Source organism: Hemicordylus capensis, chromosome 11 (genome assembly GCF_027244095.1).
Source record: "Hemicordylus capensis ecotype Gifberg chromosome 11, rHemCap1.1.pri, whole genome shotgun sequence".
In the NCBI taxonomy this organism is placed as follows: Eukaryota; Metazoa; Chordata; class Lepidosauria; order Squamata; family Cordylidae; genus Hemicordylus; species Hemicordylus capensis.
Genome location: NC_069667.1, coordinates 27,531,213 through 27,545,494, shown reverse-complemented (window position 1 = coordinate 27,545,494; position 14,282 = coordinate 27,531,213). Strand labels below are relative to the sequence as shown.

Here is a 14,282-nt window from a genome sequence, read left to right as displayed (position 1 = left end):
AAGCTCGGCTCAGCAACAACCGACAGCTACTCTTACGACACCATGTTCTACCTAAATGCACTTTTAATTCCACTATTTGTCAAGCAACTGTAAAGGATGCAACTGCCCTTCTCTTGCTACTAGGCTGTTTCCCCCGCTCTGCATATTTGTGACAAATACAATGCTGTAACTAGGAATATTATTGCTCAGTGTAGCAGCTTCTCTCCGCCCCGCACATGATCCTCCACTTCTTTATACATATATTAGCATGCACTAAAAACACACCCTTACTCATCAATAGTGATCAGTCTTGTTTCAGGAACTTTATTAATCCAGTTAGGATTGATTTGTTTGAGCTGCAATGTTTTAGGCATGTCCAGTGTGTGCTTTCCCACACACTTCCTTTGAACAGCAGGATATGGTCTCCATCGTACCATATTAGAAACTGCTTCTTGGAAAAACCTCAGTTTCAAACTAGGTTGACATATAGCTTCGAATACTTCTATTTGAGAAACAAAAACAAACTTCTCCATTTAACATGCATATGGAGCTTTACAGGACTTTGAACACAGCAACTTTTATTCTCTCTCTGTGATCAAATAACTTTTTGTCTTATCACCATAAGCAAATTATTCCTTTTCCCCCAGCTGAACATGCAATCCTTTCCCCCTTTGCTTTCTTGTCCTCTCTCATGTACAAATCAAAAACAGACTGCAGGAATGCAACTGAGCAAATAATCAAACAGAATGCAGAAATGCAATTAAGCTCCTGCATCAGCAACATCCACCACACTTATCCTATGTGTGTGCGCATAAACACAGGCAGAAAACAGCAGCAAAGAGTCAGGAATTGAAACCAAAATATTTCAGGGGCACATGGGAAAATTGTGTAGGCAATGATGCAATGGTTCTACATTCGCGGCATCACACACCTTTCTTTTCTAAAATAGTCATTCTCAAATTCAGCTGTAGGGAACGCCTCTCATCCTGACCGACTGGAAGCGAAGGCTGTGCTGTGGGACGAGGGGTTCAGTGTACCTGATCAGCAAGGCACTGAAAGGAGCATCAACCAAAGGTTAATGACATTAACACCCCATCAGCTATCAACACCTGGGATTCTAACCAAGCTCATGATGGCAAGATAATTCACTTAAAGCATGTTGAGATGCCATCCCTGCACGGCACATTTCCCTTTGCAGTCAGGTCTAAATGAGACAAGGATTCTATCACTGCATTATTACCAGCAGCAAAAACTGAACGGATTCTAAACTACTGTCTTCCCAGAAGTGAACAAAATGAATCAAGGACCAAGATGGCCATCTCCACTGAAATGCCAGAGTAAACAAAGGGAGCACTTAATCAGTTTTCTGTAGAAGCACCTCTTAGCACTTGAGAAATGGTGGAAACACTAGAACTGAATACTTCAGTTGCAAACTAAACTATCCAGTTTTAAGGGATACTAAAGCTATATCTCTTGGCACTTCCGAGTTATATAATTATGCTATGGTCTTTCCCGGTGTGGCTCACGAAGGTGCTATTTCAAAACATGTTAACTGAAAAGACCATCCCCAATGAATAAGATTTGCTTAAGAACATTCCTGGGGCTAGAATAATTTATTGTTATAGACTCAGCTTTTTATTTCCGGTATTCCCATTGCTTAATCAGAGTAACTTTTCCCCTTTCTTCTGTGTTCATTTTTGGAAGCTCAATCTGACTTCCAGTTTTGCCTGACCTTTATATTCCTACATATAAAACAAATGACAGACTTTTATTGCCCTCCTGGATTACCTAAAGTGCTTTTCTTCTTTAAAAATAAGAAACATGGTGGACATCACCACTAATGGGGTAGAGATGCCATGTGCAAAGTGTCTCTGCAGCAATGAGTAATTCCTTTTTACTAGCTGATTGTTGTGTACCCATAATGCTGTGTGTGGCCAAATTCTTTGCAACTGCATGTAAGATTAGGTCTGAGCTGGTTTCAGTTATCAGTATTATGAAGACTCTGGCATTATATTTTGTATTATTTGCATTATCTTTACTGTGATTTCTACTGTCTTTCTTTGTGGTGTTGGGTCAATGACCGTAATAACGGATCTATCTAAGGAACAGATGTAAGAGTCCCGCTTCTCTTTCCCCACATCTCCAACATTTATCAGATTTGCTCAGCCCACATTCATGAAAACTAACTGGAGTCCAATATGAACGAAAGACTATTTTTTGTTGAACTAATTTGAGCCTCAAATCATAAGATACTTTGGTAGTTTCAGCCAAAATCACATCCCACTGAGGTTGTGGAATTGTAATATCTATCATCGGCTACTAGTTGGAGGGCTAAAGGCCACCTCTAGCCTCAAAGGCAGGATGCCTCTGAGTACCAGTTGTGGGGGAGTAACAGCAGGAGAGAGGGCATGGCCTCAACTCCTGCCTGTAGGCTTCCAGCGGCATCTGTTGGGCCACTGTACAAAACAGGCTGCTGGACTAGATGGGCCTTGGGCATGATCCAGCAGGGCTGTTCTTATGAACATTCAGTTCCAAGCTCCATTTAATTCTTTCAGCATTCAAGCTACCTGGGCTTGAATAAAATTATAAAGCATATTATGAGCCCGATTAAATTCAACAATATGATGATAGAATTTGATGATATTCAGAGCTTCCGAAGCACTAATATAGCATTAGGATCAAACCTTTTTGATATGCTGTGTCTTAACTGAATATATTGCCAAGCACCATCCGATTTTAGACCATATTCATGTTGTATAAGATGAAATGGTTTAAAAACAGAAGCAGAGGGTATTAATTGGGATTAATTGGGATAATAATTGGGTGTTAATTGGGACCCTGCCAAAGAGGCACCTTATAAAAGTGGTGATTCTCATTATTTAGCAGGGGGAGAACAACTGGCCCTCTCCTTCCCCAGCACAGCATCCCTCCAGTGGCTGTTGCTAGTGTCTATGTTATGTTTCTTTTTTATATTGAGAGCCCTTTGGGGACAGGGAGCCATTTTATTTATACGTATGCAACCCACTTTGGGAACTTGTGTTGAAAAAGCGGTATATAAATACTCGTTGTCATTTTTGTATCGTTAAACATGAAATCCATCTTTTAAATGAAGAACATATTGTAAAGATCAGTTATTAGGTCTTGTGAAAACTAACAGTATAAAGGTCCTTTATAATATATTCTGGGAAGGTTTGACGACTTTGGAAAAAATGCAGTGTGGAAAGGCTTCCCCGCTTAATACAGTCCCCTGTCCCATGTGGACCAACAGTCACACTTGGGTGGCAATAATGAAGAACCAACCATCTGTAACTTGCTGATATAGAAAGCAGAGGTCTTTCATTTTAAAATGCCTTAATTACCTGCAGAAAGAGAGAAACAATATAAGGAGTCAAAACCAAGTTCATGATGATCTGAAATTGCTTTTCTTTTTCTAAATTATCAAAGCTAGGCTTCTCAATGCTGAATACTTCCAGGCTGATTTTAGCAGAAGCCTCATTAAAGGAAGAGTTTGCTCAAGCAGAAAAGCAAGAAGGAATTGCCCAGATCCCGGTGGCAAACCATAACTGAGCTTCCATTTACAGAAGAAGAGCATGTACCTTCACCGAGTGTGTCCCAGGAACCATTATGGAGTTAAATGGGAAGATTGTGAAGTGACCCACATGTCAACGAAGATTTGCTGGAGTGAAACATGACATCCTGGGAACCATTTCCTTTCACGTCTTTCCCCTAATCTCAAGGAAAAATCCGCTAGAAGAGAGGAGCTACTTGCTACATTTCTGAGCAGCCCCTGCAAGCAAAATACTCTACACCAGTGTTACTCAACCTTTTTGGAGTCATGGACACATTCTCTGTGTGCAGTTTCCTGGACCAACAGTTAGTAAAGGGGTCGCCCTCCCCCCCCAAAATGAGCTGGTGGGGGCAGCCACTTCCGGGAACTCTCCGGAGCTCATTTCTAGGTAGGCAGCCCTTGATGAGCTTGCCCGGGCTTCGTGGATCCTGGGCCCCGCCCCTTTTGCACATGATATCACATGCACAGGGGGCAGGGCCCAGGGTTCCATGAAACCCAGGAGAGATCCCCAGGGCTCATTTCTAGGCAGGCAGCCATCAGTGCTGAGATAACGTTCATGTCAGCGGCCCCCACCAGCTTGAAACTGGGTTTTTTTTGGGGGGGGTAATTCCTCATGGACCGGCACGGACCGGCACTCAACTCCTCACGGACCGGCGGTTCAGAAACACTGGTTTAGATGAGCCAGTGACAGAGCTTTCTAATGCCTCATTCGTAGTGAGGTGGTATTTTTAGGCAAGTCCATTTCTTGTAATATAGCAACTTGCCATTAGACAAAATCTGCCATGAAACAAGGAAAGCCTTTGCACACTGGACATGAAGAAGCATTACAAATTGTTTCAGAAATCATGAATCGTGACACCAGGGAAATACCAAAATCTCTATGTTGATCCACAGTTAATCACAGCATTTTATTTCTCCTTAGAACACAACAGTGCTTGAATACGAATTTTTGCTGTCCTAAATGGCACATACTGTACATAGCAAAAACAACATATCCTGGGGAAAATATCCCATCTTTGATACTAGCAATGGATGGATATACTTAGCACGGAGCTCACATTCAAATATAAAGTGAATAACATTTCCAGTGGACTGGAAATTGCAAAGGCACACTCTGTTTCTTCTAGAGACAGCCTTAATTTTGCCCTCCCATTCCGCAAGAGGAATAATGTTCAATCAGGCTTTGGAAAAGGCTAGCCTCACATCAGTTAGCAACCTGACATAGGTAGAAGTAACATGGGTGGGAAAATATGCCTATTAACTAGGTTTGATTTGCCATCTCTTAATTCACTTATTTGTAACTGCTGCTTCTCAGTATCTTTTGAGTTGTCGTAAAATGGCACACTTGGCCCGATCAAAGCCTAAAGATAACAGAAATGGTGTTAGCAGGCCCGTACTTGAAATGGCCACCGGCATTTTATTTCTCCAAGTACTAGGGCAAGATGGTATACCTGTGTCTGGGCTCTACTATTTCATACTGCAGATAGATTTCATGTGATTGAATGCTTGTCCATTCCAAAATTACCCATCACACTGAAAAAAGCAGGTCAGGAAGAATTCTCTATAGGACAAGTCAGCTACACTTGCAAGAACCTAGGCTCTTTTTTGGTGTGAGAGGAAGGGAATACAAACTGTAATTACCATATGTACTGAAGTGCATCCCAGAGCCCCCTCTGCCAAAAATGATTAATATACCAGCATCTTTTACCTCCTTTATTACCTCAGGCACACTCAAGTGGCCACAGAACATGCCTGGCCCACCCTCTTTGAAACATCATAACTGTAATATGTGGTATCAGACCCTCAACCCCCTCCACCTCTAATCTGGCAGATATATCTATAATTATTTTTCAAAGAACAAAATCAAAATCTTATTTTCAGTATTTCATCAGTACAAAAATATATATTTTAATAAATGCAGTGCAACAAATAAATGCCATTTATCAACATGGCAAATGGCAAACTCAAACATATACTGTACTGGCAAAGAACAAACTCAAACTACAATTCCATATAACTGGAATATAATTCTCAAAAAGAGCTCAGTGAACTCAAGTAACCAGTCACCAGCAATGCCTGCATTAACTAGAAACAGCAGATATCTGACAGACTCAGTTATCTTATGTTGCGAAAGTAACAGATTTTTTACAGAGTGATTGTGTGATTAAAGCTGACAGGCAACTCCAAAACCAAGACCACTATTTTAATTACTGATCCATAGTTGACACCCTTTGTTCCCTGTAAAAGGGATTCCCAGATGTTTTGACCAGAACTCCCATAATCCTCAGTTAAACACCCCACTGCAGCTGGGGATGATGGGAGTTGTAGTCAACACCATCTGGGAATCCCTGTTACAGAAAACACTGGTTGACACTTGTGCTTCAGTCTGGAGGTGTGGAAAACTGCAGTACAGTCAAACTCTTCTGTTAGCTAGATTTCTAAGTCAGCTATTATTGCACATGGGCTACATAATGAAATCTGACTTGAAGCTACACACTGCTGAAACCGTAGATAACTCTTACCTTGTTTTTCTTTGTAGCGACATTTCAAAAGTGACAGCGGATGCAGTTTTCCCAGAGAGGTAGCTCTTGCCCAGACACGGAGGAAGAAAAAGAAGTTGCCGCATTGGGTGTGATCAGCCATTCACTCATCTCTGCTACAGAGATGTCCATCTCAAGGGCATAACTTGTATCAGTACAAGAACGTGCCCACAAATCAAGAGCATTTCTCAAAGAGGAGAAGAATGGGTTGCCCTGATTCTCACGGACCACTTCAGAAATCAGTTTTACACAACGATCTGCAGAACATCATGATGAAAAAGCCACAGAGACAAGTGACCACTCCAAGCCCTCTGAACATAAATACAATCCTCCCTTATCAGAGAAAGACCTGGTTTGCTTAATCAAAGGCAGAGAGGCTCCCAACATACATAGTGTCAAACAAAGCCCAAATCTCCCAAACAGGGGCCTTGGGTAGTGGGATGCCCTGAAACCCTGGTGAGTCACCATCAGTTACAAACAGTGGTGCAGGACTAAATGGACCAGCAGTCTGACTCAGAAAACATCCGTATATATGGTGGTAATTACCAATTGATATGTATTCAGTCTCATTTATGGCTTAGTTGTTGGCTCAAGACTGTAGAAATACCCCCAGGAAGGGGGGGGGGGGACTCCGCCCTGTTCTTCTGTGACAACCTTCTTTACTTGAATCCAAGGCTAGTGTTTCCCCCAAGTTCTTTGATGCAAGAACTCAGGGGTTGTCTTAAATTCAGGTTAAGCTACCCTCCTTTCAGGTACATACAAGTATAACTTCTGTTTAACCTGCATTTCTAAGGGGGTCATCTTAAACTCAGAGTTGTCCTCTATTCGGGTAAATAGAGTACCAACTTCAAGAGCCAGAAATATCTTTTACATCAGTTGCCATGATGAGAAGCAGTGTTTGAAACAGCAACTCTGTAGACATTCAGATTAGCAATTCTTCCCTCTCCTAATCAGGTGCAGGTGGGTAGGTGGGTGTGAGAGTGGGAGAGAATTCATTATGTTCATTATGCCACAATAGTTACGTTCTAACAAATCTAGCTTTCTCATTCAGTTTTGAGATGTGGGAAATTCAGATATTTTTGGTCACTTGTACATCTACCCTTTGTCACAAAAATGAAATAATATATTCCATTATGGTAAAGGATTAATGGAAATAAATGAAAATGTTTCCAATGCAAAGCAAGCACAACATTAAATATAAAGGGACCTAACTGTCATATGTTATTGGCAAACAAAACATTAGTACTCTCAATCCAGAAAGGATATCGTCATCTTCTCTACAAATCTGTCATGCAGATCATTTGTTTCAGGAAACTTCTTGATATCACTTCCCAAACGCTGTATCTGATTTTCCATGGAATCCAGGTTGCCCTTAAGACTTTGAGCTGAAACTAAGGGAAAAAATATAACTAAGCAACTAAATTTGGGTTATGGAAGAAAAGCAGAGTCAGAAATAATATTCGTGAAAGCAGTGCAGATAATTCCATTAAAACGCGCTCTCATTTTTCTGAATTACTGCTCATAAAAGTTCTACTCTTCATGAAATAAGTGAAGAATATATAATATAATATACCAAATCATGTTTAATGTGGGAATGTCACCATTTTATTCCACCATTAGTTCAAATTAATCCATTTCTATTTAAATTTATTGATAGAAATGCTAATATGTCATTCCTTTAAATATAATTTGTAGATTAAACAGAAACTAGGGTTCAAAGGAATTCTCTCTTCATAAAAGCATATACTCGGTTATATAAATTATTTAGAAAAGCTGTGTAAAATATCATTTTTAAAAATATTGCTATAGTATTCCAAAGTCTGTGTAAGCTTGCATCTATTGGAGAGCCTTTCCACCACCTGTTTCACATCTCTTTTTTAAACAATGTGGTAACAGAAAGACCACTCCCCATTTCCGTATTCGGTTTCTGCGGGGGGCGGAGTTGTGTTCCCGGCCCTTTGAGGCAGACACGGGGGCACCACCTTGGCTCCCCAAACACCTGCCTCAGGCCGTCCAATGAGTGCCAAGGTGTGGCTGCATAAGCTGTGGGCTCCCTTCAATCGCCCTCAGTTGCTCTGAGGGCGGGGCACCCACCCCTCCCATCCCATTTCAGTGAGGGTTGTTTGGTCGCCTTTGGGGGCCAAGTAGGAATTTCTTGGGTCACACCTGATTGGCCATGGTGTGGCCTTTTTTTGCCTACTTCTCACTGAATTCATGATTAAGGTTGCCACTTTGATTGGTCACTCTGCCAGAGAGTGTGGGTTGGTGTAGCTTGTCTTGTTTGGTGTCTGACTGGAGGGCCATTTAAGGCGAGTAGGCAAGCCAGGGGAAATCCCTTGCAAGTTTTGCGGCCCTTGAGCTGGGATCCGCCCCTACTTGGAAGCTGGCTGGCGCCCACCACTTTTGTGACCTGAGTGGGTGAGACTAGCTGACCTTCCCTCCACGAGGTTAACACCTCACAGTTATCATGATGTCCAGACTGGTGCCGGGCTGAATTAACACCCAGTCTTTTTGCCCGGCAGTGGGTGGTCCTTCCTTATGAGGCTGACCCTTGATGGGGTACCCACACTCTAATTCATGTTCCTCGTTGCAAGTTATTGTATTGACAATCAATAAAATGGCCCTTGTTTATCAAATTATACATGTTTTTGTTATTGTGCCTAGATATAAACAAGAACATTGCGACAGACAGACAGACAGACAGACAGACACATCCCTTTTAGTCGCCCTATAAGTTCTAATGTTATTTGATGCTGCTTTCATCACCTTTGAATAGCTTTACATTTTCTTTTTTCCTTTGGATTGTTCTTATACAGCTTCTTAACCTTTCCATTTTTCTTTAGGCGGAACACAGAGAAAAGAGTTCTAGCATGCATATCATTATGCATTCTCCATGCCCTTCCTATACTATCCAACAGATGCATTATTGCCTATCTAATTACCGGTCAGGTATGATTGGTTAGATGATACCTAATCTACCAGTAATTATACACACATAACTTGTTAAAGCAGTTTTACTCTAAATGCTGTAATATTAGTTTGTAGGTCTGGGTATTTTTGTTTTTTTTTTAAGTAGAACTTATAAAAAGCAACAAGATCTTATGAACGAATCTCCCAACAAAGGTCATCATCCATTGATCACTTTGACAAGTTGAATATATTAATATTAATATATTTATATTTTACTATCATATTGGACAATTTGAACATTTCAGCATAAGGGATGACAAGTGCTAAGCAAGGCTGGATTTGAGGTGAGACCCACATTCTCATGGGAAACTTGACAGTATTCAGAAATGCCCCAGCAATACCACAGCATCCATACTGTCACATCAAAATAGCAGGGAATGCGGGGGAGAGCAGAAAGTAGCCCATACTTCCAAAAAATAAACAGTATGGAATGGATGCTTCCACACAAGAGTGTGAACATGCAATGTGCCACAGTTTGGATTCCCCACTGCCGCTCTCGCTCCGAGTAATGTGAAGTGAAGGATGAGGAAAAGAAGCATACCGTTCCAAAGCATTATAATAAGAAAAGGCATTTTGTTTCTGGGCAGTGGTGGAGCATCTGCTTTGCATGCAGAAGGTCCCACATTCAATCCCTGGTGGCATTTCCAGGTGGGGCTGGGAGAGACTCCTGCCTGAAACCCTGCTGAAGCCTCTGACAGTCAGTGCAGACAATATTGAGGTAGATGGACCAAATGGCTATGGAATGCATAGAAGTTTGGAATGGCCAACAGTATTCACAAATCCCAGGCATTCCTATGATCACTGGGGAGGAACCAGTGCATTCCAGTACACCGCTCTGGGCTCCTTGGAGGAAGAGCGGAATATAAATGTAAAAATAATAATAATTTCCTGTCACTGATGAGGACGTAGCTCAGTGGTAGAGCGTCTGCTCTGCATGCAGAAGGCCCCAGGCTGAATCCCTGGCATCATCTCCAGGTAGGGCTGGGAGAGACTCCTGCCTGGAACGCTGGAAAGCTGCTGCCAGACAGTGTAGACAATACTGAGCTAGGTGGACCAAGGATCTGACTCAGTATAAGGCAGCTTCCTTGTAACATTAACCTTAATTCTGAAAATGTGATACACATTTTTCTTTCACTAATCTGCTGGGGATGAAATGCAAGATGAGGAGGAGAAAGGTCATTCCAAGAACTAGACATGCCATGCAACTAGAATTGCCATGCAAGGTGCATTTAGAGTTGCTTCCTTGACCTTTAATGTGCATGGAAATGTTGTTTAGGCTTTGTGTTCACATGATTGCACTTAAAATGAAACAATCCACAAAATAACCACTTTTCGCCTCTTGTTCTAAGAAAACTGGAAGACTCTCACAGCTGTAAAAGGCTCAAACAGACTATCTCTGTCTAGTTACGACTCCTTTGGTGGTAGCATTTGGGTTTTTTTAGTTACAGGTTCAAAAACATTAAAATATTTAAGGTGAGCACATTTTGTACCTTTCTCACAGCAATTGGAACAAATAATTCATAACTAGCTTTTAAGCAGGGTGATTGTTTAGGGAGCAATTCATCCTTCTGAGTGTCTGGAATATGAGAAAGGTCATCAGCCTCATTTCTTACTCTGCCTCCTTTCCCCCAGTGTGCTCCCAGACGATCACAATCTCAAAGTCTGGGAGCCGGCAAAGGGGGAGGGATTGGCTATGTGGACTTCCTTCAAGGCATGAAGGAAAGCCACAGCAGCCAACTGAGTAGGAGAGAAGGAGGAACTTCCTACCCGTAACTCCCGTCTGTGCGGCTTGCACAAACGGAGGACGCAGCAGCAGAATTTGGACAAAATGATGGCGCCTTTGAACCTGAGGTTCTTGTGGTGAAACTCAATGCAAACCTAAGGTTCAAATTCAAGATTGAGGTTGAACACTGGCCCACGGTTCAGTGACAAAACCGTTTCACACATTCGGACTACCACAATCATAACCTCAGGCACATTGGCCCTGGTTTGCCGTAATTCCCGAAGGCAGCCACATACTAGACAAGTAATTTACTTAAACATGCTGAATGTACAAATACCCTACAGAGCATAAGAGGAAGCAGGAAGGCAAACATCTTCCTCCTCGGACTATCTGTGTTGCCAGCTCATCTTGCACAACCGCTCTGCTCAGGTCTTGGGCACTTACTGACAGGCTGCTGGGGACCATTCTAAGTGTTACAGAAACCATGAAATGCTTTTCTGTGGTGGTACTTACAACACCTACAAGGATACATAAATACAGCTGCCGTGCTCACAGACTTCTGTTGATACTGGCATTCCTAAGTTAGAAAAACATTGCAGAACAGGGAGAAAGAAGACTCCCAAAGCCTAGTTCTATTACATGCAGCTGTAATAGTTGACAAGGTTCCAGGACAAGTGCAAGCCACAGTTTGCCAGTTCAAATGTAATGGGAAACTACAGTATGTTCAACCCAGGAAAGAACAAATTGAAGTAGAGCATGCAAGGAAAGGAGGACAATCAACTGGGGAAAACAGGGACACACCAGCACATGATCCATCTCCATAGCACTATGGTTTGGCAATACACCTGAACTGGGTGGATGCTGAGAAGACATTTAAAAAGTGCCCCTAGGGCTGTAGCTGCAACTGAATGGGGGGGGGATGTCCCCGGGCCCTTAAGGAGGGGCGTCTGCTGGCTGTGGCAGTTTGCCATTTGCTTCCCCCCTTGTGATTCTCTGAAGAAGTAGGTCGGGGGGAGCATGGGCCCATCTGAACCTTTTGTCCCAGGGTCCATTCCAACCTTGCAAGGCCCCTATTTAATCCTACCTTAAATATGGCTATCTTCAGCTGTAGGATGCAAGCAGAATGCTATCAGGACCTGTGATTCAGAAATATATAAACTTTCTCCAAATCCCCCACATGAAGAAAATTAAAATGCCACAGATGATGCTAAATATTCACATGCACGTTGGACAATTCACAGGTTGACTAAAAAACCATCCGATAATTATTTAACCCACTACCCACTTCCAAAGACTAGCTCTTTTGAGCTCTCACAAAATATGCCATGTGATTAATTATAGCCCGCTGTTTTCCCATTACTATGTAGGTATGATTCAAGGTGAACAGTGTGCATTTTAGACTGAATTATCTCCAACAAGCCCAATTTAACATACATAATTAAATCTGTAACTGATGTAATCAGTACTTTATTATTACATAAGGCTAAGAAGAATCAATGGGATTAAAAAATTATAAATGGTGACTTTGATATGAAAAGGTTATTTCCTTTTTAAAAATTCTGCATTAGCATTATTGCACCAATGAGATAGAGATGAAGTTACAATTTGAAAAACACGCCTAATGAAATATTCAATAATTATTTATCAGGCTGTTTTCCTGTTGGCCAAAATTCTAAGAGATAAATTTCATTAAGCAATTCATTATGAAGCATTGACTTTGTATTATTTTTAATGCTGGTCATATTTGAACTTTCTGTTGTACATTGTTTATTCCTCCCATCCCCCTGACAACTGGAATTTGACAAAATATGGCTAACACTACAGAATGTTGTCCCAATCCGTGCCCTCAAGTGTACTCTCATGCATATATGGAATGCCTGCTCATTCAACTTCCTTTTTATAATAGTGGAGAAACTCCACACACAACTTAGTCCACAGTAAAAGTAAGTGTGTGTATGCGCGCATGTGTGTGCATGCATACATGTGTGCAGGGGGAGACCTGCGGAATGTAAACTCTGAATGAATTTGGATTCATGTCCAGGAGAGGAATAGCTTATAAACCCTCAGTGAAAAGACTGTTCTCTGTCTCTGCAGAAAATGGCGTTAGACAGATCCAGCACATCTTCATAGCTCAAAAACCCCACATGTATATGCTTCTAGGGATGTCCGTATGTACCCCAAGGTTACTGTACAGTTTTGTGGCTTTTGCCCATATGGAGGTTTGAACAGGTATTGTGCAGACTCAACAAAGCAGATGCAACAGTTACTTGATCCCAAAACACCACCATATGACCCACAGCACCAATGCCATGTTAATCGCTGAATCTTAGACCTTCTGTTTACATGCCAGTTACAAAACCTGGGGGAAAATTCATAGAAGGTATTGTGCTTTACTTCCAACTGTGTCTGGTGTGTTAATAGATTTCAATTCTCTCTCTTTCTCTAGGGCAATTTATCAGATATATTATTACCAACATCTAAGGTAACTGCTGAAATATCTTTTTTTCTTTGTTGCATAGATGCTTATGTAACTCAATCACTAGAAATAAAAATAGTATCTGACGATAGTGTCATTTAATTAAGCACTTAAGGATTTTTTTAAAAAACCCTCAAATGGAAGAAAAAAGAATGAAGAGGAGGAACATACAAAATGTTGATCTTGCCTTGATGGCTTTGTTGATCTTTCCATTCTATGACTTTATCTTTACAAAGCAATCCAACTCTGTCATAGATAGGGAGAACCATGAACCCCGTCCTGTCCATTTACTTTGCCAGGAGGGACAGAACAATTTTTTAAGATCAAAGTGCTTCATAATCAATCTAGCCCAGGGAAGCTTCTGGCCTCATCAGAATTTAATGAGACATTCAGTTTAAGAAATAAATTAACTGACATTGTGGGATCATGTTTAATGAAGCAAGTATGTGCAAAAGGTCTATATTGCCATAGCAGTATAATCTATGAAGAGTCAAGCAGAAGTCTTATGGGATAAAATGATTCTCTGTGAAACAGAGAAGTTCATGGTTAAGACTATGAGCCGAGAAAGGTTTCTTTCTCTTGATGCAGCAGGACAGTTTACAAAGGTTGGTTGTTACTACAAGCATTCCTTGAAAATCTTATTCTGACTTGCAGCCCAATGATTTCCTCCTCTCTTCCTACTGGTGGTGTTGGTGTGGCCATTCCGGAATGGAGCAGCCATTCCTGTGAGCTTCCCAGAATCTGAAAGTTAGGTTTCGTGCAAAGTGGAGGCTTTGTTGAACGGCTAAAAGGCAGGTAGCTGCACAAGAGAAGGGAGAAGATGGCAGCTGAGAGACAGCCGGCTGCGGAAAAGTGATGCCTGACAGCACCCTGCTAAGCAGTGCTTCTAAGCAGTTGGGGAGAAGCAAGAGGAAATGCTAGCAAGAGACTTTGGGTCCTTCCAACATAGTCCATATCTCTATAGTAAATTAATATGTGGTCAGTCACTGCTGGATTTTAATTTGGTGCTCAAATGCCCAGGGCAGG

At 41.6% G+C, this 14,282-nt stretch overlaps 1 protein-coding gene across 4 annotated transcripts in view; it reads right to left on the bottom strand.

Moving 5' to 3' along the window:
- The window catches only part of DIAPH2 (diaphanous related formin 2), a 312,070-nt gene that overhangs the window by 137,416 nt on the left and 160,372 nt on the right, over positions 1-14,282 (bottom strand). For all 4 annotated transcript variants that reach the window (XM_053274418.1, XM_053274417.1, XM_053274419.1 and 1 more), the window contains one exon: positions 7,354-7,478. In XM_053274418.1, the coding sequence (XP_053130393.1) occupies positions 7,354-7,478 (125 nt within the window). The remainder of the gene's footprint in view (positions 1-7,353; positions 7,479-14,282) is intronic.